The sequence below is a fragment of the Corvus kubaryi genome, unplaced genomic scaffold (genome assembly GCF_017639235.1).
Source record: "Corvus kubaryi isolate FWS band 111438036 unplaced genomic scaffold, C.kubaryi_AGA036_p1.0 37385, whole genome shotgun sequence".
Taxonomy (NCBI): domain Eukaryota; kingdom Metazoa; phylum Chordata; class Aves; order Passeriformes; family Corvidae; genus Corvus; species Corvus kubaryi.
The window spans coordinates 7,767,638-7,793,858 of record NW_024581127.1 but is presented as its reverse complement, the minus strand read 5'-3'; the positions used below and the strand labels follow the sequence as shown (position 1 = coordinate 7,793,858).

The following is a 26,221-nucleotide window of genomic DNA, read 5'->3' as shown; positions in this document are numbered from 1 at the left end:
TGGCCTTGCATGCTTGGGAAAGACTTTAAATGTAAGAGAAGAGCTATGTTTCATTGTGATGTTGAGTACCAGAGAAGCAGTGCAGGAAATTTCAGCCATCTGTCCTGTACAAGGGCTAGTATCCATTTGGCCTGGAGAGGGAATCAAGACTGATAACTGTGCTTGGCACCAGCCCAGGTAAGCCCTGAGCAGAAGGACACGTGTGGATGTGGGCTTCTCCTCACCTTTTCATGAAGGGCCACTTTCATGCACTTGTTGAAGTGTATCACCTCACCAGAGGGGATTTTCAGAGTTAGGAATGAAATGCTGGCTCCCTTTCTGGTGTTTACAGCTGAGAGGTTTCAGTCTCCAGGCTAAAGTTCAGATACTCAGTGCCTGAGAAGCAGCTCTTCTTGCCAACAGAGAAGACCTTGCGTATCAGTATTGGCACTATTTGCTGTTATCTGGTGTAAGTAATTTATCTACAGATTTTTAATGTTGTCTTCACGTGTGTTCGTGCCTATTTAGTCCTGCCTATAGAGACAATCATTAACTAGTCTTCTATTGCAGTGTCTCTAAAAGCAGAAAAGTAGCCACTACCATTAGAAATAGTAACAATAATAATTTTAAAAGCCCTAAGGATCAGACAGCATCCTTCTCCTGCATTACAGCAGTTCAACCTGATCCTCCCTTCGATGCCTCTCCCCCTCCTGAGTCCAAACTGACTCCAGGACCATAGCAAAACTTACAAGAGCTCCTGCTCACAAAGCCATTCCCTTTCACCCAGGTCAAATTTTCTTGTCACGGATTTATATTCAAGGAAGTTTTACATTTATAAACTTACTCTATAAAACATTCTTTTTTTGAAAGAAGATCGATTTATAAATGCATGCCAGAAAAGGAAGGATTTGTAAGAAATAATTTTTATATTTTTTCAAGGAAAAAAACATACCATTTTAGAAAGGATATGTTTTTATCAGAAGATCCTGTCTTTTCTTAAGTAACCAACATCCTTGTAGTACAAGACTGGTGCACAAGCTTTATGCCATGCTTGGATACTCAGCTGGTATCTCCTTTTCCTAGATCTCAGCCATGTACTCGTCAGTGAGTAAGCCGGGACAAGCCATCAAGGCACTGGATTCTCCTTATACCTGTATTCAAGAAATTGCATCTCAGAGGTCCCCGTCTATTTGCAGTGGCCTCTATGCAAGTGTGAAGGACTTTGAAAACACCCTAAATTCTACCACTGTGCCTCAGTCAGCAGACAGACCAAACGGGGAGCTGGAGCCAGACTATGAAGCTATCCAGTCAGTGAGCCAAGAGGAAGACAGGACCTTGTCCGTGCCTAACACAAACCACACTGCTCTTTCAGGAGAGAATGACTATGAGAGCATAGGGGACTTGCAGCACCACAGGGAATTCACCAGACTTTAACTACTCCGGCAGCAGATTTCCCCACTGTTACTTTCAAATGACAAGTGAGACGTGGAGAGGGAAGTGCTTTTCCTTTTGAGGAACAAAGCTACATTTAGAACACGAGTTGTGAAGGAACAATGTACATTTCAGCCAGGGTGTGATACCTGCTGGCTTTTTTGGGTGGTGGATCAACGCTCATGGGAAAGGGTACGTCAGGTCAGAAAGATGACCAGGACAACATAAAGGTTTCTTTATTATTATTAGCTCCAAGGCAAACGTAATTCGGGAAGGAGTGCCATGCTTGTCGTTCTGATAGGATTATGTACCAAAAAGACTGCCTTCACACAAAACTAGCTTCTCATTTTAAGAGATTATTTTATGTAATTTTTTTCAAAGTGTTTTTCAAGCATAATTTTTCATTCAAGTTTTGGCATCCGCAATGTTGAGCAAACCACAGATAATTGTACCTCAACTCAGACTTTGCAGGGCTGGGGAAGATGCACTCACTTCTGTGTCTTTTGGGGAGCTCTGTCCACATTCACTGCAACTAAAGTGCAAACAACAGTAGTTCACAAGGGACCGACTCCAAATGTACTTGAATTAATTGTGCTGGCTTTTTCTTTTTTCTTTTTTTTTAATGTCAAGGGCTGTAGAATGTGACTTGCAGTATTTGAGATGTGTACTGGTATTTGTAGGGGTTTTGTTTGATTATTTGTGAAATATCCCTTTAAAATGGCAACGGTCACCCTTAGCGTTCTTGCACTGTTTCCCTCAAATGGACATAAACACCTACACATACACACCCCAGACCACTGTCATGTTGAAAAAAGTTGTGCAAATGAATGCATTGGCATAATGTGTAGTCTAACCTTAGTAGTGTGGAGTAATTTTTTTGCAGAATTTTGCCCTTTTTAAAGACTTAAATATTTTAGTATGTTTGTCTAGTTTCCTATATAGAAAAAATTAGGTACTGTGTTGAGTGGATAGTATTTTTATTTTTTACAACATATTTTTCATCTTTGAAGTTTTTGTAGATTAACTTACTGGGGTTTGTAACGGGAGGAATCCCATTCTTTATTTGGCCCTTATTTGGTTTCTTTTTAATTTTTTTTTCCTATTTCAAAAGTAGATAAATGAAAATTGCTTTGGGGTTGTTTTGTTGGCTTTTTCTGTCTCCTTGAGCAGGGATATGGAACATGCCTTGCTGTTTTTAAGCTAAAATCATGGAGTCTATGTAAAAGAACACTGCCAAAGGGCAAAAAAGAGGAAAAAGAGATAGTGGGATTTAGTCAGTCATAGCCACTGGTCCTCCTTGTTCTTCTGCTAAAAGGAGCAGGAGGGCAACCAAGACCTTCTTGGGCCTCTGACAAGCAGTTTGAAAGCCACTGGCTTTTCAAAAATGCCAAATTATTCTGTTACTGTGAAAAACAAAGTACAGTGCTTGGATGAAATAAGCAGGTACTAGATTGGTACGTTTTTTCTTCAAGAATAGTACAATAAATAGTACAATGGTACAAGAATAGTCCAACAGTAGAGAACCAGCATTGTGTGACATGCATGTGCACATATCCCCATGTATATAAGCATACCCTTGTAATTTGGACACAAGTACAAGTTATAGTCCAAGCTTGGCAACATTCGCATATGTAATACCTGGCATGTGCTTGAAGAGCAGTTTATTTTTAATTCAAAATAAGCAGTACATAAACTGAGGTTGGCTTATTCTGTAGTAAACAAAACAGGTTTACTTTCAGCTCATTTGGTGCTGGGTTTTGATGTACCAGGTTGAGCCCTTCTTGGATCCTTGGTCAGGGCTCAACATGACTTGGTACTATAAGGAGCAAACACAGGTCTGGTTACACACATTTATTAGAAATCGCTTCATAACTGAAAGAAGTGTGCTGATTTAGCAGCCTCGCCTGTTAGGAGAGCTCTGAGGAGCAGTGCAAGTGTGCAGGCAGCCTCTGCCCACAGGGTGGTTCAAACTTCATGGATCCTGACCTTGTGCGACAGTGCAGCACACTTGGTCTATGACTCTTCCTTGGAGGAGAAGCAGTTCAGACCAATCTACATCCATCCTGTTCTTGACCATGCTGCCATGTTTTGACAGCTCCAGTAAACCCTTTGCTTCCACTTCAGTGCTTTTTAAGGATGACTTCGGTTTTGCTTTCTGGAGTTTTTCCCTTTATAAAAGTTTTTGTTCCTGTTTCCTTGAATGTGAATTCATTAAGTTCACCTTTGACTGTTCTCTCCTTCTACTTCACCCTGTTTAAGGCCAAAGATAAGATGCACCATGTTTCAGAAGATCTGTTGTGCTAAGTCTTGAGAATTTCTTTAGTCTTTAACTATGTGTTTGCTGTCTGTTCCTTGCTCAGGGGTACCAGTTTATATATATATATATATATATATATATATGTAGTCCTCAGTCTGACTCCTGCAGCTTAGTGGCAGGCATACCTCAGCTCCTGAAATTCCCAAATACATCTCAAGATGTAGTAGTTATCCCTTTACATGGACGACTGCTTTTGGAGAAACAGCAGGAACATGAGGTTTGCCATGTTCACTAGTTTCAATTTCAAGACCAATTCAAAGATAGAGATATGTCAGGCGATAGCAAAGAACAGCACTGAACTCTTGATTGTAAAATTTTAAGGTGCAAAAGAAGAAAAGCAAACATCACTCTAGAAGTGCCTCCATTGAGACCAGCAGGTCAAAGGATGGTGGAGGACTGTCCAGTCATTCTGTTGTCTTTCACAGCCAGATTAAGAATGTTGGTTTGTAGGAAGGGACACAAGTCCTTCTGTCCTTTCTTTCCTCTGTTCTGACAGCTGCTGTTGAGATCCCCCAGACATCCCTCTTTCCAACATGAAAGAATTTTCCTCCCCCTCTCTTTTTTCTTTGGTTTCTGTTTTTAACCTGCCTCATACAGCCTTGCACTGGGAGCTGGTACCATGTCTGCAGTCCTGTAGCAGTGGCACAATCCTTCCTGTTTAAATGTCTCTCAGGCTGGTCACAACCTTTTAATGGTCCATCAGACCTTAGTCTCATGGAGAAGCAGTTCACATTTTGGACTTCTGCTTTTGGGATGCCCTCACCCTTGAGACCCACACACACTGGACTTAAGAGCTGCAAAAGAGAATTACCCTCCTGAATAAGGATGTACAGGGGAGTCCATAACTCCCCTGCAATCTCCATTATGTAGTCTAATGCTAAAGGAAAATGGCTCAGAATTCAGTCCAAGGTTGTTAAGTGAATATTTACATTTCTTGACAAAGAATTGAGCTTCTGGTTTAGTTCCCTCTTCTAAGAAGTAAAATCTGTTCCTTTATGGCTGTTGTCAATGCTTTCTCTTCATTAATATATTCGATGGAAAGATATTTCCAGCAGTAATCCCCAAAGAGATTAATCTGACTGTAAAGAAAAGGGAGTCTCTTCTACTTGTCTCTTTACTGCTCTTTTTAACTCTTTCACCATATCCCTAAATAAAATGTCAACATCCAAAATGAAGTATTTGTTACCTGGTGATGTTTTCTGGGGAAGCTTTACAGTCTATTTCTTTGCCTCCTTTTTTTGGCACAACTGTATAATAAGATCTCACATCAAATTGCCACGGTAAGGCCAAGGGAAGCTGTAATGTGTATGTAACTAGTGAAAAGGTCTTTTTGATTTCTCTCTGGGAACTGGTAGAAAATAGGAAATGCAGTTCAGACATTTCATGAATTTGTGTCTCCTGTGAGAGTTGTTCTTACCACATACCTAAACCAGTGCTAATCCAATATGTAAACCAGTCATCCTTTTCTACCATGACTGTAGAGTAACTTTCTCAGTCACAGAGAAATAATTTCTTTGCAGATACCTGTAGCACAGGCATGTACCTAATTACCACAGTTAGATCAGTTATAGTGCCTTTTCTACAAAGTAGCTAGTACTTCCATACTCTTTTCCATACTGTAAGTGTTTAACTCAAAAGTACAAAGGGACAACCCCAACGTTTACTTGTCCCAAGTTGGAAACATCTTTATAGAGACACATTTAATGTACTGGACCTCAGTTAGCCCTACAATAGCAATAGTCATTCAAACATCCACTAAAAAGCCCAGTTATGTAGCTACGATGACTAAGCTTTGCAATAAGAATTATCAGTCTTCTTTTGAAGAACCTAAGTTTTACAATAGTGAGCATTCAGGGAGGTGGTGTTCATGCCAGCTGTGAACAATTAGTTGCTTCAGTCTTTCTATTAATATAAATTGCAGGCTTGCTTACATGTAGCAGGATCCATGGAGTGAGGGATGAGTAGGTGTGGGGATTCATGAGTAGCCCAGAGCTGGGCCATCCCCATAGTTTCAACTGGCTGATGACCAGCTGCCTTGTTCTCCAAGCCTTCATCTATCGTGCCTTCAAGGAATCCATCCTGCAGGGATGCTTCTGGGCTGCATGCTTCTCCATGGCTCCCTGAACAGCTCCTGTCTGCTGTTTTGAACACAATTCCCTATACACGGTGCTCTCTGTTCAACCTTTCAATGGTGCTTTTATAAGATGCTGGATAAATGGTTTGCATGTGCTTTCTGAAAAGTGATGTGTAAAGCTGTGACACAGAGTGCTCTCTCTGGTATTGTCTGCTTCCCAGAACTTAGCGTTAACTGTGCAACTCTTGACTACAAAAGCTGACAGTGCTGCCCTGTCTCTTGTTCATCTCACTGCAGCCAGAGTGGAGTCACCACGTGTGACAGGCCTGCCTAGGCTGGGACACAGGTGTTTAAAAGCAGCCATTCAGGCCAGGCAGCTTGGCTTGGAAGCAGCTAGAGACACGACTCTCGTCTGTGCGCTGCGGGACTGGAAACATCATAGCCCAGCTCAAGGACTTCTATTCTGTCTCCTAGTGTGCATATACATTTGTTTGCCATGTGACTGTAAGAAATCTGCTTCTGCAACAAACATTTTAATTTGGACCACACTCCAATGAGGGACTTTTGCTTTCAGGCAAATAACCAGATGACTTTTATTTATTGAGGTTGGAGTATGCCTGAATAAGGCTTTTACGTGCCTCATGAGTAATTTGGTGTGGTAGTCTGCTGCAAAACAGAAGAATGCAGAAAGATGATTGGCCTGACAGATGCTCCTTTGGTGGTGTGCTGAAGACTTTCAAGGGCAGGTCTCTTCCTGGGAGCAGGGAACATAATTACTGTTAATATGATTTCATACCCTGATGCTGAAGTTGATTTGTAGCATCTCTTCTGGGATGGTTGTGGCTGAAGACATTGCCAGAGCAGATCTCAGCCTCAGAAAAGAAAATATATATAAAAATATAAAATATATATCCCTTGCTAGCAAGCAACATGTGTTCAGGGTTATGCTAAAGATAAATGCTGCCAATGGAACATCACAGAGCTAAAAATACAGGGTTCCCTTTCTTCAAGGAGAGAAAAACCCCTTGGTTGGGTCAGCATGAAATATCCAAGGCTTACAAGAAGTATTAAACAAATTAATTGCCTATATGGTGATTTTCCAGGAGTGCATTAGGATATCACATACAGTAGACACTGTTCTTTTCTCCTGAACAGCAGAAAGATGAGAACTTATTTGTAATACAAGGTTCCCACTGATTAATTGATAAAACTTAATTTACATATAATCCAAAGGTCAGCAAGTGTCTACACAATGTAGATATATTTTGGCTCCAGCACCCCAATTTCCATAGCAAATGCACAGATTATCTTTGCATTACATACCCATTGGTCTGTGCCCAGTCTGTGGATAATATAAATCTTACAGTTCTGTTTTTTCAAGCTGCGAGGTTTTGTTTCTGGAGGTCTTCTGTTTTAAACTGGCCAGAAGGACAGTCATACAAACATGATAGCAAAGTGCCTAAAAATACAGATGATTCTGTAAAGGTAAACATGCTCACTGTTATTGCACAGCCACTTGACTACTGTATGTGGTACTCTCTTGCCATACACATTCCTAAATATTGGCTTTCATTTGTGATGTTCATTTATTGTTATAATAGCACAGTCTGACAAGAACTTTGTCTCTGCAAATTTATTGGCTAATCTTAACTGGCATGTGTTTGTACAGAAAATACAAAATGAAATTTTGTTTTGCTTAGAAAGCAGCCATGTTATTTCTTATAGTTTATGATAATGCAACAACCGGCTTAGATTATTTATAAAGTATGTAAGTATCGCTTGACTTCAAAATGCTTCATTTGAGATTTCAGAATGCCTCCTGTTCACTACAAGACAATATAACCAACTCTTGTCCTTTAAATCTTGTTATATTGGGGAGGGGGGCTTAAACCTTACAAATCCTATTGCTAAAAAAAAAAAAAGAGACAGTGCTGATGTTTTCAATTCCTAATGTCTACAAAAAGAACAATTTTAACTCATATTTTAACTTTCAGCATAGGTTGGATGTGGACTACCCTCTTATTTATGAAACTGCTCTTCCCCACTATGTTCAGCTGTCAGCATCTGAGTATCTGTTTTGTCCTTAGTGAAATATGACAATTGTACAGAGGGCACAGAAACTGCATCACATAACACCTCTGAATGGGACCTTTTAAATGTGCCTGTGAGATTTAGGAGCCTGGAGTTCAGTGAGATGTTTTGGGGCAATCACAATCTCCTGATGGAGAGCATCTGTGGAGGTCTTCACTTTCAAGGCAAGAAATTCTGTAGCTTGCAAGCACTCACATGACATTCAAAGACACATATATGATGTGAATTGTCACAATGTTTAAATGTATTGTTGAAAAAACACCTAAGAGCACAAGAACCTTCCTTCTCACGTGTCTGAGGATACTGGAATTTGCTCTTTACATCTGAGACTGAGAAAGGTCACATAACCAGTCTCCTCAGAACACCCTACCAGCAGACAGGTCTTTGAATGAGCCACTGTGGTGGCTCCTGACTTTCTACATGATTTCCAGCAGGGCCTATCTCATCTCATCTCATCTCATCTCATCTCATCTCATCTCATCTCATCTCATCTCATCTCATCTCATCTATCTCATCTCTGTGGCGATGACTACTTAGGAATGGCCCTTTGCTTTACAGTCCCAACCCCTTTAACTTAAGGAAGGGGATGTGAGCTGCTTCTCCTCAGTCTGACTGGTCTTTCTAGATGAAGGTGTGCTAAGAGCCCACCTTCAGACCCACAAAAGAGCATTCACTGTCAAGGCAAGACAGGTACAGCCCACTGCAGCAGCTAGGAAGAAAGAGGTAAAGGAACAACAGCTAAGTTTCATTTGCACTTCCCCCATCTCACAGACGACCTGTTACAAAAGATTTTTAAAGTAGAAAAGGTTACAGTAAACAAGTTGCTGAGAGTCTCACGGGAGATGTTTATTCTTCTCAGTATTCCCTATACATAGAGAGGCGAGGGCAAGTCATCTCCACCCAACCATGATGCAGCTGGATTATCTTTTATCAAGTCTCTATATCAACAGAACTGAAATGAATAAATAAATCCTAAATACATGTTTTTGTTCAATTACAAACCCAGCATGGACAAATGTAAATGCACTAAAATAAGTACCATATGTAGATCTGGACTTGCATGATGGGGGTTGATTGGGTTTTTAGCAAATCCCAAACAAACAAAAAAACCCAACTCTAACTGGATTATTTTATTTAAATAGCATTCTTTGCATGAGCCAAGGCTGCAGGATTGGGCCCTAAGAGTTTAGAAGTTTGGTTTAGTGATAGGTACTTTTGTTTGTATTTTCAGTGAAATGTATTTTCTTTCTTTTATATTAGTGAATTGATATGACTTCCAACAAAGTCATATCAACAAAGAATAAAGAATAACAAAAAAGTCATATCAACAAAGAACAACAAAAAATAGTTATATGGATAATTATGTCTAATAGCTAATTATTAAAATCATGCCTCAGTAACAGTCACTTAAAATTGGGTGCTATATGAGCTTCAGCATAAAATTGCTTTACATATGGAACACTGCATACTAAGAACATAGTGGATAATAATTTGTAAATACAGACACTTTTGTTTATTTTATCCATTGTTTTATAATGGAAAAAATATGTATTACTGGAATATCTCCAAGCAAAGTTCTCTTACACAGTGTTCTAGCAACAAAAAGTGTTTTCTGGACAACAATTTGAGTCTCTGATCACTGACACAGAACTGCAAAACATCCTCAAACCAGTATGAGCTGTGAAAAGAGAGGCTTAGAACTGTCCCAGCTATCTTAGAGTGGATACAGTTAAATACACTCAGTTCAGACCTGTAGGCAGTGAGAGCAGCTCAGTGATTCAGTGACTGTGCCCTATACACCTGAAGTCAATGTATGCAGACTTTGGAGATGGCATTAGCTAAGGTTTGTTTGCTACATGAAGGGTTATTTGGCTTGCTACCTGTTTGAAATCGATACGCTTTTATCAACACCACTGCAAACACTGAATTACTGTAGTTTTGCAGAATGTACATTCCATAAATTGTAGTTTAACTGTAATTGCAGGGCTTATCCTACTGTTAGAGCAGTTCAGATCCAACACTAAATTGTATTTTGTAAATTAACAAATGCTATTCAATTCCTCTCAACATTTTGTAATAGTATACACAAGTTGATGTCATTTAGTCATACCTTTGTTCCAAGAATCTTCATCAGATGTTTCTATAGCCAATTCAGCTTTTGGCTGCTGAAAGCACAGTAGGCAATTATGGTTATTTACTGTAAATGTAGACAAGTTTATGTAAATATTTTTTGGGTTAAAAATGCTACATAAACATATGAAGCAGTTATCTAAAAGTAAGGACATAGGTCAATAATAAAAAATACAGGTTTTATTTATGTACAGTAGTATCCTAATATTTACTTGTTTATATGCAAAAAAAAAATCATAAGATTCTGTACTGTATTCTCTGAAAGCATTTAAAAGAGGTTCTGCCGTTTTCTCTGGTTATTATATTTGCAAATAATTTCTGAATTTATTGGAAATCCATGTAAATAAATGATGTTTAATGGGAAACATGTTACATTGCAATGAAATTAATTTAATTCAAAAATCCTGGAAAAATTAATTGGATTGAAATCTATATATAAATTCAATAGCCAGACAGAATAAACCACATTAAATAAGGTTTGTCTTTTGTTTTAGTGGTTGGTTGGTTGGTTGGTTGGTTGGTTATTTTTAGCTGTGCCTCTTCTGTTGTTTTCTTAACAAATATATTATTCAGTCCTTGCAGTCACTTCATCCTGCAGATGTTAAAACTTGCATAATTTTATAGAATTTTGTTTGTTCTGGGCATTTTGTGCTGATTTCATTATCTGACAAGAACTACTAAGACTTCTTTGTGATATATAGCACCTTAGTCCTCCTCCCAAAGGCACAATCCTGTCAAGATTCAAGCATGCACACAACAGCACCAATTTTAAGTTGTCTCTGACTAAAGCAGGGACTCCCATGAATATAGTGGCACTACGCTCTGTAATGCAGGTAAGAATACTGGGTTTGAGCCTTTGAAAGTTGTGCAGCTTTCAGCATTTTTAAAGTTGCAATTACCAGCCCTATAGATTATCCTCTGAAATTGCCATGGCATTTGATTCCTTTTCCTTTGTTAGAGATGCTCTCTAGATAATGTTCCCCATCCATTTCCTGCACTGCTCTGCCAATAGCAAGACTCTGATTTGTGTAGAAGTACTTTAAGAGCATCCTGAAGCCTTTCATGAGGCAGGTGACTTAGGACCACTGCTGAATATGTAACACAGATTCTGCATGTAAGTCTAACACAAAGAAATGTCATCTTTTAAGCATGTCACTGGAACAAGGCTTCTTTGTACACTAGAGCATGAGGCTAAAATAGTACCTAACCTTTTGGGGCTTGCATTCTCCATGACTTGCACTTTCCTCCTCATTATCTTTAATTACAGATAGGAAAAGAGCAGCTTTACCCATTTAATACTAAGTAGTTACTGATGAACAGGTTCCTGGAAAATTCACAGTGCAGACAGGGATTAGTTATGCCAAGCTGGGAGGCTGAGGAAATCAGACAGAGACAGACAAGTAGTATCTGTTCACTGTCGAAGTGATGGCTCTTTTATGTTTAATCTAGGTAAGTATATTTTAATACTCAGAAGGTACAAGATTATAGGACAAATAGAGATTTTGTAAAAATAAGGAATATTTCGTGTGCAAAATCATTCAGGATCTGACAAGTGTAAAAGAAGATTGCTTTTTACTGAACATTTGCTCATGGGCCAAGAAGCTGCAAAATATGCAATTTGATACAAATTTTTTATTAAGTAACTGCTGAATATTATCCAATACGGGCTGCTCTTCTGAAAAAAATGTATGCAGCATTATTATCAAGAGAACTGTTTCACAGATTTTTATAATTTTTTTTATTCTTCATTCTGAACAGTTGCTATCAGCCATAAAATCACTCTATTACTATGGTTAGTTTCAGCTTTGAGGCCAACCACACAGAACTATAAAGTGGCTGGCTGAAATATTGAATAATTTGCCCAGATTCTGGCTAATCGTTTAGCTGCATGCACACACTTGGGAACAAAGTACAAGCATCTTTGTTCTCCATGAGCTTTGACATCACTTAAACGTAAAGCTTTAACCTAATGGGAGTTCGGTGTGGAATCAGGAGTATCCTGCAGTGACACCTGGTGTTTAAAACAGAATTAGTCCTGTGAAGTGTGGCTGATAATTCATTTTAATTGGGTACATATTCACTCAAAGGCTCACAGTTCATCCTGTGTCCATGGAGCATAGCATTATATTGAACTAGAAAGCATTGGAGCTAAAGAGTGGCTTGACATTGCTTTGTAGAAAATGAGTCGACAGATTTGTTTCAAAAGCCCAAAACCACAGTGACATGATCTTCCTAGCACTGTCGCTGGCAAGATACTTTAGCTCTACTTCTTCTCAGTTGGCTATTACATAAATGAGATTGACCTTTCATATAACTCACACAACTGGAATTTCTGTGCAGCCTTTGTGGAAGGACTGATAGGCAAGAACAGAAAACTGTCAGTTCAGGCAGAAAACAGGGATCCTGTGTGTGTCGTGGTGCTAGAAAGCATATTACAGCTACAATAGATTCTTCTGAAACAGCTCCTGCTAAAGAGCTTATTGACCAAAGAAGTCAAGATCTGCGTATTTACAGATGTGACTGAAATGGCATGTAAATCCCATCATCAGTTACTGTAATTAAGGATTATTAGGATAATATCAGATAATAATAACGAGGATCATTACTATTATTAAGGATTTCAGTTTGCCACAAGATGAAATAAAAATAAGAAGATCTGGTAGCAATCTCTAATTTGGACTGATGAACTATTTCCATTATGCAAAAGGTTTGTGTCACCTCTTTTGAAAAACCACATACATGCTCCACATTTATGTAGTTAATCCTTGATTCTGGCAAGGACAAAACTCTAAGGCTAGCATTCTGTTTTTCCTTTCTGTCACAAAATTCTGTTAAGGGGTTGGCTGAGCTACAAAAGATTATCCTAAAAGTCACTGGTTTTTCTTTCCTTAATTCTTCTGGAAAATTATGGGAGCCTGTAAAAACAAACAAATAAGCATGAACCTGAACTTTCTAAGGCTGCACCTATTTTGCATGTCAACCAGCAGGGAGCCAAACCTTGTCCAGCAGATACTTGAAGGTTGCACTCAAGCTAGCATTCAGAGGTCTTTCCACTTTCTCACCTGCAGCTTATTTTCAGCAGCAAAGTACAAAGGAAAAAAAGGATCTGGGCAAAATGAAGTCTGGACGGGTTCTGAAGGAAGCAAACAGCTGCTGCTCCAAGTAATATAATGAATCTTGCAAGCCAGCAGCAGAACCAGCATTGTGCTGTTCCTGGGTTAGAGGGTTGAGGCTGTCACAGGCTGGAGAAGAGAGTTATCAGTAGCTTGTCTTTGAAACACATTAGTTCCTTGGGTACTCCTTCAGGTTATTTTGGAAGATAGGAGTGACATTAGCTTTTCCCCAGTTTTCACGCACCCCTCCAAGTCATCATGATCATTCAAAGATAATCAAAATGCAATGACATGAGCCAGTTCCCTCAGCATTTTTGGGTGCGTCCCACTGGGGTCCATGTCCAGTTTGCTTAAGTATTCTGATCCTCTTCCACCACAGATACATGTTCCTTGCTTCAAGCTTTCCCTCTGTCTCCAGGTCCTTGGATTGCTGAAGGCAGGTTTTCCTGGTAGAGACTGAGGTGAAGAAGCCATTCAGTACCTCAGCCTTTTCTATGTCCTGTGTCACCAGGGCCTCTGCCACCTTCAACAGCAGCAAGCTCACATTTTCCCTAGTTCTTGTTTTGTGACTGATACAATTACAGAAAGCCTTCTTGTTGCTTTGACACCCCTCACCAGATTTAATTCTGGTTGGTCTTTGGCTTTCCTGCGTCTTGCCTGCTTGGACAGTGTCTCTAGATCCTTCACAGGTCTCCTGTCCCTGCTTTCACCTTCTATATGCTTCATTTTTGTGTTTTCATTTTGCCAGGTGCTCCTTGTTCATCCATGCAGATCTCCCAGCATTTTTGCCTGACTTCCTGCTCCTTAAGATGGACCCTGTTGACCTTGGAGGAGGTGAAGATTGAATATCAATCAGCTTTCTTGAATCCCACCAAAGCCTTATCCCTTTGGACTCTTTCAAGCAGATCCCATCCAGCCACCTCATTCACCAAATAAGAGGATTTTTGTGGAAAAGTAGTATTGTGACCTTACTTGCAATGACTTTAATTGCTTGGTCAGCTGTGGGGTTTTTTGGCCACAGAAACTGTCTCAGTAGTTGTAAGCATAAAAAATAGCACAGAACTGTATGAAGTATGTGAAGATGTTTGTAAATCTGAGGTTTCTTTCCGTCCAGCTTTTGCAGCTTAGATAACACTTGAAGGTTTGGTACATGATTGAAAGATGCTGATTGCCACTTGTCTGTGACACATCTGTAGGTGACACTGTAAAGACTGGTAAGTGGAAAGATAAGACGACAAGGATCCTGTCCTTTATAATTTGCAGCTAAAATACTCATTGGGCAGAAGAGTGCAAAGAGATAAGTGGGAGTCAAGTCCATTCTCTGTAGTTCATTGTAATATGTTTTTTGTGAAACTCTGAACAGTGAGATTACTTTTTTTCATGGCTCCCAAATTCCCAGTAGGGTCCTCCTGGGTTCACCTACAGTGCTCTCCAATACACGTGGTGTCTGGCAAGCCTCCGAGCCCAGGCACAGCCTGCTTCTGCAGCCCATGTTACCAGAATATACAGTCAGCTCTGACATATAGGGTAACATCCCCTAAGCTGCCTCAGCACAGCTCCAGCCTTGGCGCTGCAGGTCCGGCTCCAAGCCTCAGCTAATGAGCCTGCACAGAACCAAGCAAACCCGTGCAGACGGAGCTCGTGTGTCTCTGCACCAGCGCTGTGGTTTGGCCACACCCTAGGTAATTACCCCACATAAGGGAGATAAATAGGTGGGTGTATTTCTTTAGCTATGTGTTTGCATGGCTGTCAAGGGGAGAGGAGAAGACAGAGAATCGCTGGTTTGAGATCACGTAACTCCCCTTTTCAAAGCTCTTCTTATGCACTTTTCCACTTGGAATTGTCCGAGCAATGGCATATAGTGAAAATTGGCCAGAAACTCAAGACAGAAAGATTTCAGGTTGTTTATGGTCAGTTGTGTGGTTCACAGAACGAGAGTTTGGGAGAGAGAACTCTCCCACTGGAAATGTGTGAGCTGGAGGCACCACCATGAAGTGCTACAGCAAGAGGAACCCCTTCATGAAGAGAACATGGCCTAGGGGTTATCCTGCACCTTTCAGCCACATATATGACAAAATAAAAACCAAAATCACTATATTGGTGCCTGGGGTGGCTGTACAGGCATGTTCTTAATACATTAACTAATTTTAGGTTAATCTAAGAAAACCCCTTCCAAATACAAATTATTCCTTTTTGGACCCAAGCTGAGCAACTTTCTGTTTGCGTTCAAAAAAAAAAACCCCAAAACACTTTAACATGTATGGAGGATACTCGTGAGGCTATTATGGCTTCTAGATGGTTACCACAAAGTAAGAGCTGAGTGTTTGGGTCCCCTGCACCACTAATAGAGTTAGGTGACTTCAAAGGAGTCTCCAACAGGCAATGTACTAAGAACAAACTGCTTGAGGTAGTCACTGAGGAACACAGAGGACAGTATTAAGGGTTTGCCCACCCAATGCAGGATAGGCAGGTACTTCCCAGCAGTCATCTTTCACAGACACAAACCATTACAGAATGTTCTGACAGCTTGTGTCCTGAAACCTGTGTGTTGGGTGAGATGACAACTACTACTTGTAGCATGAAAAAATTATCCTGAAGACATACTTAGCACATATTCTCTTCTGGAGAAGTGCAATATGAACTCCATTCAGAGACTAAGTAACCACGACTGCATCCGTATGGGGAGCACAGGTCCTTTCAGTTAAAAACATCTCTATTTGTGCACCATTGCCCTCTTGGCAAATCTGCATAAATCCAACACTTTAAAGCATGTGTCATCTCCATTATAGTATGGTGGGAAATGTAAAGTGCTGTGTACACTTTAGGCCACATTCAGAATTGATTCAGAGGAGTGCTTGAACTCATTTAAGATTAAGATCTTGTCAGACCAGGACATCTCTCATGGGTAACACTGAACTCCAGATTTCCCTCTGGTATTGCAGCAATAACAACAGAAACTGCATCGAGGGACTTGTCTCCAGTGATGCACATGCAATTTTCATACTGCAGGAAGAAGAAAGTTGCAGCACTGAGAGCCAAAAAGTGCCATCTGAAGTGTAGTTAATTTCATGATGAAGCTAATTCATTTGTTCCTCTGTAAAGTACATTTGCAACAAAAACAGAATGAGAGTGCTATCACATCACAAGGGGTTCTTGCTACTTATTCTTCACAGAGAGAGAGATAATTTAAGGCAGATGAAAAAATTACAGGAATTTCCACCAGACAGACTTTGCCAACATCTGCCATGTTACTACACCCAGCTTGAGGATTTGACACCAAAGGCCTATCAAATAAGTGCTGTTACATGTTTGCCTTTCCTCACAATACAGAAAAAATGTTCTCTTTTTCCTAGACAGCTGGAAGCCCTTGGCATAACTGGCTCTGAATCCATCAGTGTTCTCCACAGGGTCCAGATCTTCAAATGCTCTTCTCATCCTTGTATGTACGTTTTGGGGCCCCCTCATAGCATTTCTTGGGGCTATTTAATTCATGAATTGCACTCCCTGTTGGGGCAGAAATAAAAAACTTGCCATTGAGTTGCCTAATTCCCTAACTCATTTCTGTCCCTGATGAACAGATTCAGTAGCAAAAGGATGAGAAGAGAGGCAATCCCCAGAATCCATGGGCTTGGACAGCTTTAGCATACCTACTGTTTATACAACATGCATCCACTTGTAGGAACAGCCACTAGTGAACAGCTTCCGTTCATGCTCTTTTACTGAGTAATATTTGTTCTGCAAGGGACATACCCCTCACTCCAGTGACCACAAAAGAAGGCATGTGTCCCAGAGACAATTTTGGACCAGCCTGGCCATCCAGGAAGATTGCCAAGTGTTGTGTTCCTAATGGGAAGAAGGTGGGTACTGCAGGGTACATGAAACTCTATTGTTTGTGCCTGATGGGGTGGAAGAGCCAAAAGGGGAAGAAAAACGATGGAAGACAGAATGCAGTCAGAATAATGTTCATTTCTAAGATTGCAAAGCTATTAACATTTCAGTCTTGGGTTCTGGCAGATATGCAGGGCAGCAAGCACCCTCCATGCAGATCTCTCAGAGTTCCGGGAGGTTTTAAGTTCAAAACGGTGACTTCAGCCTTCAATAGCCCTGGCAAGCGTTAAGAGGAAAACTTTGGCATGTGTTAAGGATCTCAAAAAGAGGGGGAGGGAGACTGATGCCAAAAAGCTCTCAATTTTGAACTTAGTTTTTCTCAGAAACTCAGTTTCTACTGCTGCTCATTAAAGCTGCAATTTCTATACCTGAGGAAAAAAATAGAGGCAAAGGATAGGGAGAAGATGAGGCTCTTAATTTTGAACAACTGTTCACTTCTAGTATTCCCACCCTTAGGTTTTTGACAGTACCTTCTTAATTGAAATAATTATTGACTATGCTTCCCAACTTGAGTTTGGTTTAGGCAGTAACAAAGGCATTTTTGGCAATTAGGCTTAATCTAGAAACTGAAAACAAAGCTCAGTGTTTCTTAAAAACAAACAATGTTCTTACTGTTTGTTATGGGAGGTTGGTTTTTTTTTTCCTCTGGTGCTATTTTGAGTTCTAGCATGTCTATTGTACACAAACTGGAGTGTTCACTCTGGTTGTTTACAACAATTTCCCTCGTGTTGCCAGGCTTTTCTTCTATGAAGCATAATTTTGTAGGCAACGTACAAAACAAGCTGCAATGTAAATAAATGGAGTATGTGTGAAAAGTGTTGGCTCAACACCCCTCAAATTTGTCTCTAGTCCTAAAACTGTCATGAGAGCATTAAACACTCAGGACAAGTCAAAAGCACAGTAGGTACTTCCTTGGATTAAATTTTAAAGGATTGTTTCATTTGTGCAAATTTGGAACTGAAAATATTTCTCTAATTTCTGTGACTTTAGGGTAGGCCATGGTGGCTGCCCAGATTTCACTTTGGGTCTGCTGAGCTCACTGCAGTCACAGCCATTGTTGCTACCAAGATGCCTGAGACCACTGATTTTAGCATTGGAAGGAGAGTTTTTTGGTTGCAGTAGCTGGAAACTGTTTTTGTGGGGCAGCCATGTGTGGCTGGCCACATCTGGGAGCTAACAGGGGATAGAAGCACTTTGTACCATTACATCTTCGTGTTTGCCACAAAAGGTCTGTCTCCCATACTTGATGCACACCTGGGAGGGCCATATGGTCACAGGACAAAAACAAGAGTTTTTTGACTCTTATTAAACTTTTGTTGGAGTGGATTAAGCAATACAACATCTCACTGTGATGTGGCCACTGTGGAGAAACAAGCAAAAAGTGAAGCAATGGGGAGTGCTCTTATTGTCAGTTCCCTCACCCTCAAAGATGGCTTGGTAGGTGGCTACAGCCCAGCATCCCCCCAGCCATGTAATCCATCACACACAGAGCAGACAATCTGGCATGTGCATGCAAGTGTATATGCATAACACAAAGGAGACTCAAGAAAAAAACTTGCACAAAATAATATTGAAAGAAAATCCTTGAAGCACTGAACCATACAGTTATATTGCAAATTCTCCCTACTAGCTTCATGATCAAAATCAGAAGCCAATAGACAGGAGCTTGTGTCACCCTTTGCTGTGCCCCTTTTCACAGTTGTCACATGCTCATTCCTGCAAGCCTGGGGACAGCCACTGAAAGCCTCACTGATAGCTACTGCACAGACACATTTTCGTTTCTTGTCATAACCAGACTGGTGTAAAAGTTAGCCAAGAAACACAGCTCTTGTGAATGGGTGTCTCATCTCCTCCACATGCTAACATACACCTTCCCAGTGCTAGTGAAAAATCTGACTGAAATGCACCACCACAAGTGGACAAGAACTCTGTCACATATTTAACAGCTAGAAAATTTGTTACAAATCATTATTAAAACAGAGAGAAAAAAGAAGCTATTAACAAAGCTTCTAAATTTCTCACTAGTATGGATGCCACTGGTAAGGACTGCCCCAACCTGAGCACAGACTCAGGCTTCTCTGCAAACAGTTTCTGAATGCCCAAAAATAGTAATTGCTGGAATTACCTTTCCCTAGATCTGAAACAATTAGGCTGGCCCCAAAAATGGTTAAGTAACTCAGAAATGGTGTTTTGATTGACTGTATGATAACACAAGCCATCACAGAATGTAGGATCCCTTTCTATTTATCAGTTGCTTAAGAGATGGTTAATAACACTGTCCAGTTTTCTGACGAGCTGCTGAAAAACTGTGTTCAGGACCTCTGAGAAGTGGCACTTGTAGAGCATCTTAGACTGCCTGAAGAAAGAGCTCAGCTGCACTGTGACACCTAACATTAGAAAGAATCAGGGCTGCTGCCCATGGGATTTCCCAAACAGAACATGTACATAAGCTGTGTGGAACCCAGGCAAGATACATCCAAAACTTCATGGATAACTCAAATTTTCTGAAAGGCTGCAACAGACCCTGTGTTTCCTGGAGGTGTCACAGGCATTGTGTGTGATGCATAGCTGATCTGCCCATGTGCTGGATATAGATGAGTTTGACCAAAAGAAGAGTTGTTTTGTTTAGCTCCAATTGACATGGACTTTTCGGTCCGTGTTTGCTCACGTTAGTCCAGTTTCACAACCAGAACTAACCTTTCCTCTTCTGTGGAAAGCTAAGAGTGGTGCTTTGCTTTAGAGAGGATGAAGCTTTCCAGGAAGGAATTGCAGTGAATTGCTTGAGGAAGCCAGTGGCCTGCCAAACTGGGGACTTCAAAAGCAAAACTGAAATGGATTTCTCCTCCTTCTCCTCCTCCTTTTTCCTTACTACTAAGTCTAAAAAAGAAAGTTAAACCATAGTGAGACATTTATTTTAAGTCTATCACTGAATCATTCTGTGATTTTTCAGTTGTAAGAGCTATCCACTTAGCAGTGACATGGTAAAACAAGTTTATTTCTCTAGGTACCACTTGGTGTGGTTGAGGAATACAGTAAAACTGAGACTAATTTGCTGTGAACGCTGGTGCACTAGACCATGACGATCTGTGTCAGCAGAAAGCCGCATGTGACATGCAGATTACAGGCTATTTTTTATTGTCAAACTCAATCCTTCATTCAAACAAATACATTGTCAGAACCCTAATTATTTCTGTTAGAAGCACTGCAGCTTGTTATAAAGGGGCATAAAGTCTTTCTCTGCAAATTCTTGATCATTGCATTACAATTCCAAACCATTTGTGAAATACACCATTTAATTTGGAGCCTGTTTCTCTCTATGTGGGCTCTGATTACAGAATCATTAATCATTATAGAGTATTAGCCCTGTGATGAACCATGCACTGTTTTGGGGTTTTTTTCACTCTGGTTGGAAATTATTGCCATTAGTTTCTTCTTCGTTATCTCTTGTTCCTCATAATTGCTGACAGGCAAACTGGAAAATCTTGCCTTTTATTCAATCATCTTGCTCTTTTCAGCAGTGGGAATTTTGGGCAGATTCAGTAACAATCCTTCTGGCTTCATCTAGTACTACCAAGTTTCAAGGACAGGTTTCAAATTTCTTCATTATCAAGCAAATGTTCTGGGCATGCATTGGAAGCTGCTTCCCTCACTGTAACTGTGAACGGAATTCAAGTTTGATCAATGGGAAAATTTCTACAGGCCCAGCACCTGTTGGTACATGTCTACATGCAAAACTTGCAAAACATGCAAAAAGAAACACAGCAAAATAGTACTATCTCTTGCCATTGCTGGCATCTTCAGGCCAGATCAGAACACCGGAATCAAGATGGTTGGAACGTGATTAGAACTCCGGGATTAGAGGTCTGCGTTTTTTACCTGGGGTGGAAATGCTGACAGCTGGAAGATGTTTTAACTCCATTGGTGCTGGAAGCTATGTAAATCTGTAAAGGCCATGGGATCCCTGTGAAGCACAGCTGGAAACAGGTATATGGAAACCCTGGGTCTGGTAAGAAGAGCTGGAGGTGGCTACCTGAGAAGCAAAGACCAGGGTCACACTGCAGCGAAATGTCTATTTGAGTACAAAAACAAGAGCCTTTTTTTTAATACTTCACAATGATACAAATCCCACCAAGCAAGATTTACTACATCCCTGGGCAAGTAATGATGCAGGGTGACCTCGCATTGCTGGGTGGCAGTTCAGACACTGCCTTTGGTGAAACCTTGCCCTAGATCTAATAGCTTGAAGCCAGGTATCTTTCCTGACCAACATCATGAACAGCAGGTGGAAGTGATCAGTGGCTCACACCTCAGGCTGATCCAGCACTTGGAGCACGAGAAGTGACAGCAATTCTTTCAGGCAGGCTGCTCCACCTAAACACATTCTTTGTGGCTTATTGCTGTGAGTGTAGCACAGCACTGACACAGCTTTCTTGAAAGGTTTTGATGCCACCCACTTTGTTTTTGTGTTGCTGATGTCAGAGTGTGTTATGTACAAAAGCAAAGGCCCTGGCTGATCCACTGGATTCATCAGTAGAAATTTATACTTCAGAGAACAGTACAGGCCTTTAGAAGGCAGGTAAAGATACTGAGTAGGACAAATCTTCAAAGATTGACATAGAAAAAGTTTCTGAAATACTATTAATAAATTATATCCTTTGCTGTGCATGGATTGCGAGTACAACAGCCAAATCCTGAAGTAGGAGCAACGTCATTGTAGAGAAACTACCACCAAGGTCTATTTGGGGTGTTTTCAGCCTTCCTTAATACTTCTCTTACCTATTTCTGTGTTGGTGGATCTGAATTTTCTGTAAACTGAACTCTGAACACTTTTGCTTTTACTCTTGTAAGGAAATTGGCTTAGTAAATTTCTTTAGTTTAATAAGGAATTCACTGTGTTCATCCATTTTCTGAAATCATACTCAGCGTTGGAGATTAATTGCTGTTCTCCTGGAACAACTAAAAGCGCAGTCTACAGCTTGACCTGGCAGCCACACAAGGCTTTTGGAATCTGTCCGCTTCTGGAAAATTTAAGCCAGTGTTTTTTAAGGGTTTATCATTTTCTGTCTCATACATCAAGATAAAGTAATACTCCTTATCTTAAGAAATTTTCAGGAAAGAAAAAAAGGCTGACCACCAGTCTTCGAGAAAATTTAAAATCTGTCATTTCAGGATCCTGCTTTATTATACATGGTTTTGTTCAATGCACTGGTAGAAGCAATAGTATAAACATCAATGTAAGGCATTGTTTAGCCACAAGGTACTTCTTACTAACATGAATGACAATACACCACAAATTGCAAATAAAAGCAAAGAGGTGAAGGGGAGTTGTATTCAAGGATTAAAACCACAAACAAACGTGTTTATGTATCTCAAAGCAACAACATATGAGTAAAGAGAAGTTTTGAATTTAAACCCTTTTGAATGAAATGGAGAATCAAATAGCAATGGGAAGCAGAACTACTAAGGTATTATCCATTCAAAGGCAAGAACATGCATGAAAACGACTACTAAATCCCTTGTCACAAATGTCTTTGAGATCAGTGAAGCGGAGATATTTAGTGACTTGGCATTGCTCAAAACCCACTAATCTCCATGAGCAGACTGAGATTCAAAGCAGACCAGAGAGCAACCCTTTGTTCATCATAATAAAGAATTTGCTGTATTCAAATGAAGTCACAGCAAAGTGGATGCGTGCCAGTGCAGCACCAGTGTTCCAAGAGAAAGGCAAGCTAGGAAATTATAGACCCTTCATCTCAATGTCTGAAATTTGCAAAATAAAGGGTACAACCAGGAGAACATTTGCAAAATGCATGTGCAAAGGAGTATCATTCTCTGTAATCTACTTGTAGATAACTAGCAAGGTTAGGTGGTGTCAGTTAACTAATCTCCTTTTTGAAAAAATTATGCTACACCTTAGTTATTAAAATTAAAACACTCAAAATAATAATTCATGTAGCAGGATGTTCACCTAATGCTTTGTTTCATTCTCCTTTAAAATCAATGTTGTTATTCTGTAAGAACTTGAGGAAAATGGTAATCTAGGTCCCAAGTCTCCTAAATTTGGGTTTTGCAGACAGCTGAACTGAGCAGCACAAAGAGCAATGTGATCATGAAATAGAGACACAAAAGGAAAACAATCCAAACTTTTAACAACAGCTGTATCAGGTATCTTCAGTACACTTACCTGTGTCATGAGTAATCATCCCAAGCCTCTTTCACAAGAGCGTCTAGTCCTCTTCTCCTCTGTACCATTAAGCTGTCCATGAAGAAGAGTTGTGTTCAAGGAAACATTGTGAGGAAATAAGTATTAGAAATAAAATTCTTGGTTTCATCAACATCTCTGCTATTATTCACTGCCTTGGGGCTAGCCTCCCATTCTTACTACTTGATCCCCCTGCCCTTCCACTCTTCTTCTGTTGTGCTTCCCTGAGCTGCTTCATTCTGCCTTTGTTTTCCACTTCGAGACTGTGTTTATCCAAGTAACATGATCCAAATCACTGACTCAGACAAGGCAGTAGATGCTTCATTAGGCTGTAGCTCAAGTGAAACACTTTTATCTTGCCATCTACATCAAACTTGTGCATTGCTTTAGCACCTTTTTGGCCAAATATCTTTAATACCAGTAGGACAAAAAGCCTCCAGGAAGACTTGTGCTGTCTTCTCCCTCTGCTCTGCTCTTCCCTGCTGCTCCACTCCTCCCACAATCAAGCCTGACTTGACAGTTCATTCAAATTGAAAAAAAAAAAATTACACACAAATAAATTTGTTCTATAAAAACTTGAAAAAAAACCCTTTGCATTTAGTAACAAGTTAGTACGTGCAAGATTTTCTTTTTGCTTACATAAATCATAGATTCAAATACAACATGCCTCTACCAAAGGCAGCCAGCAGAACAGAGCAGCTGAAGTGTTTCTAAACAAAGCCCAACCATTTAGAAACAATAAAAATTAATTAAAAAGACTTAGAAATTCGAGCCAAAACATTACAGTTGAAAAGATAATCACAAGAGAATGCTTAAAACACCACCACTTCAAAATTCAGTTTTTGTTTTACTGCATCTTCCCTCTGAAACCAAAACCAAACCCCTAATCTCCCGGAAGAGAAATGAGTGAGATTTAGTACATGGAACTTAAGACCTTTTCCTGTTTCCCAAGGGGGTTCCTGCAGTTGAATTGAACTTGCCACAGCTATTAGTTGCGACCTTGACTGCATTTTACATTATGTGTATTGTACCCAAATCCCACTACGTGTTTAGTAGTACACGCTTGCACTTGTATTGTGCCCGTAAGCAGGTAACTGCTCGAGTACAAGTTGCTCCCACCGCGTTCACCTCACGTGGTGCCTGGTCATCAATTTTAGCTCAACAATCATGAGATGGGACAGACCCAACTTTGGGTCACTTTACACATTTGCCGATTTCTGAGCTCTTGTATAAAAGTTTCTAAACTTTTTTTTCCCCCTCACAGAGCAAGATTACAGTGCCTTTATTTGGACATTTTTTTAAGGAAGCCGAAAGTCTTACACAACCCTCCGACGTGTAAGCAGCGGGGGCTTTACGGTGTTTATTTATAACCGGCTGTGGCACCGATCATTGCAGAGCCCGAACCGCACGGGCCCACGGACGGAGGCAGACGAGAGGCGGCTGCTGGCGGGGGGGGTGTTCGCAGCCGGGACCAGCGCCCGCCTCCGCCACCGCGTAGGAAATACGCAGGCACCATCGCTGCTGGGACACGGCCCTCCTTCCCTCTCGGGGCCCAGCCCCCGGGCCTCCCCTTCCGAGGGGCCGGGCGGGGCCGGGCGGGGCCGGGGGCGTCCCGGCGCCGCCGCCGCGCTCCCCGCCCCCCTCCGCCGGGCGGCACGGCGGCCCCGCCGTGCGTGTTTACGGGCCGTGCTCCGCCGGCGGCAGCAGCAGGAATCCGAGGGAAAAGCCGAACAGGATCGCGGGCGGGAGCATGGAGCGGGGGCTGCGGGAGCTCGGAGCGGGGGTGCCGGAGCTCGGCCGGCCCTCAGCACCCGGCGGTGGTGCGGAGAGCGGGCCGCCAGCTGCGGCGTGACAGCGACGGGCATTGTCCTGGCGGGGACAGCCCGCTCCCGTGCCAGTCCGCTTCAGCTGTGCTCGTCCAGCTCCGAGCGTGTGCGAATTGTTTGTTTACTCGGGATTTTTCTTCATGGAGGAGAGAAGGGTGGGAGAGGCAGGAAGAGGTCAGCCGTGTTTCCTTCCCCATGGAGAACGGGACAGATTGATCCCGAAGGAGGACGGACGAGTACAGCGGAACAAACAGTCTGGAGTCGCCTCGTTCAGCCTTTTAGGGAAAAACGGACCATCAAAACTGTCCATTTTTCTGGACACTCCCAAGGAGTTGACTGGAAGGAGAACCTCCAGAGTAACTTCAGTATTTTCAGGGAGCTTCCCTGAAAAAACATCAAACAAACCCAACCAAACAAAAAACTCCACCAGCACCAAAAAATTAACTTTTATGAACCACTGCACTCACTAGAAAATAGAAATATGTACAACACAGAAAATGTCTCCTACCTCTCCAGATAGTGAACTGGCTTGCAGCTGATAGAGGAAGGAATCTTTGAGGTGTGGGTGATCCTCAAGTTATATGGCTTTCTGGTGTTTCCCTTAAATTTTGGTTAGTGGTCTTAGAGCCTTTAGGGTTGATGTCAGTGTGGTATGCAAGCAAAAAAACGTGGAGTGCCTTTTTTCAAAGGAAAGTATTAATCTCCAAGAGAGAATTCATGCAAAGAAAACGATACTATCTTAGGTAGCAAGATGATCAAAATAAAATTGTACCCATTGCTTAATTCATTGGTGTAAATATATTTTTATTGCTGGTTTACTGGCAGCTATGTAGTCTTTTTTTTTCTTGCTTCTGCAAGATTTACAAAGGAGTTTCCATGTAAAAGTGAGTCTGAAAGAAGTTTTACGGGTCCTGTAATATTTGTGTTTTTCAGAGTGCCTGATCTTTGTTCATTTTGAAAGGAGCAGCTAGGTATTTTCTTTGTAATTGTTACCTCTGCAAATTCAGCTTCGACTTTCAGAATCAAGCTGAGTTCTTTGACACTACACTGAGAAAGAGGAAGTTGACGTGCCAATCTTGCAGTTTTCTTAGAATATATTTAATCTAATTTGCATGGGAAGTTCCACCTGAATTAAGACAATTAATGAATACACTTGCTTAAAATAGCATT

General features: G+C 41.0%; 1 protein-coding gene and 1 long non-coding RNA gene across 6 annotated transcripts in view; one reads left to right on the top strand and one right to left on the bottom strand.

The window, feature by feature from the left end:
* The window catches only part of PAG1 (phosphoprotein membrane anchor with glycosphingolipid microdomains 1), a 113,480-nt gene extending 102,982 nt beyond the window's left edge, over positions 1-10,498 (top strand). For all 5 annotated transcript variants that reach the window (XM_042036413.1, XM_042036411.1, XM_042036412.1 and 2 more), the window contains one exon: positions 1,063-10,498. In XM_042036413.1, the coding sequence (XP_041892347.1) occupies positions 1,063-1,413 (351 nt within the window). In that variant the 3' untranslated portion in view covers positions 1,414-10,498. The remainder of the gene's footprint in view (positions 1-1,062) is intronic.
* A 1,138-nt stretch (positions 10,499-11,636) lies between these two features.
* On the bottom strand, positions 11,637-23,612 carry LOC121668531. The gene is made up of 3 exons (XR_006017431.1): positions 23,208-23,612; positions 20,900-21,053; positions 11,637-16,639 (listed from the first exon to the last, which is right to left on the bottom strand). It is a non-coding gene; the product is annotated as an uncharacterized LOC121668531 (long non-coding RNA).
* Between the last annotated feature and the right edge of the window lie 2,609 nt (positions 23,613-26,221).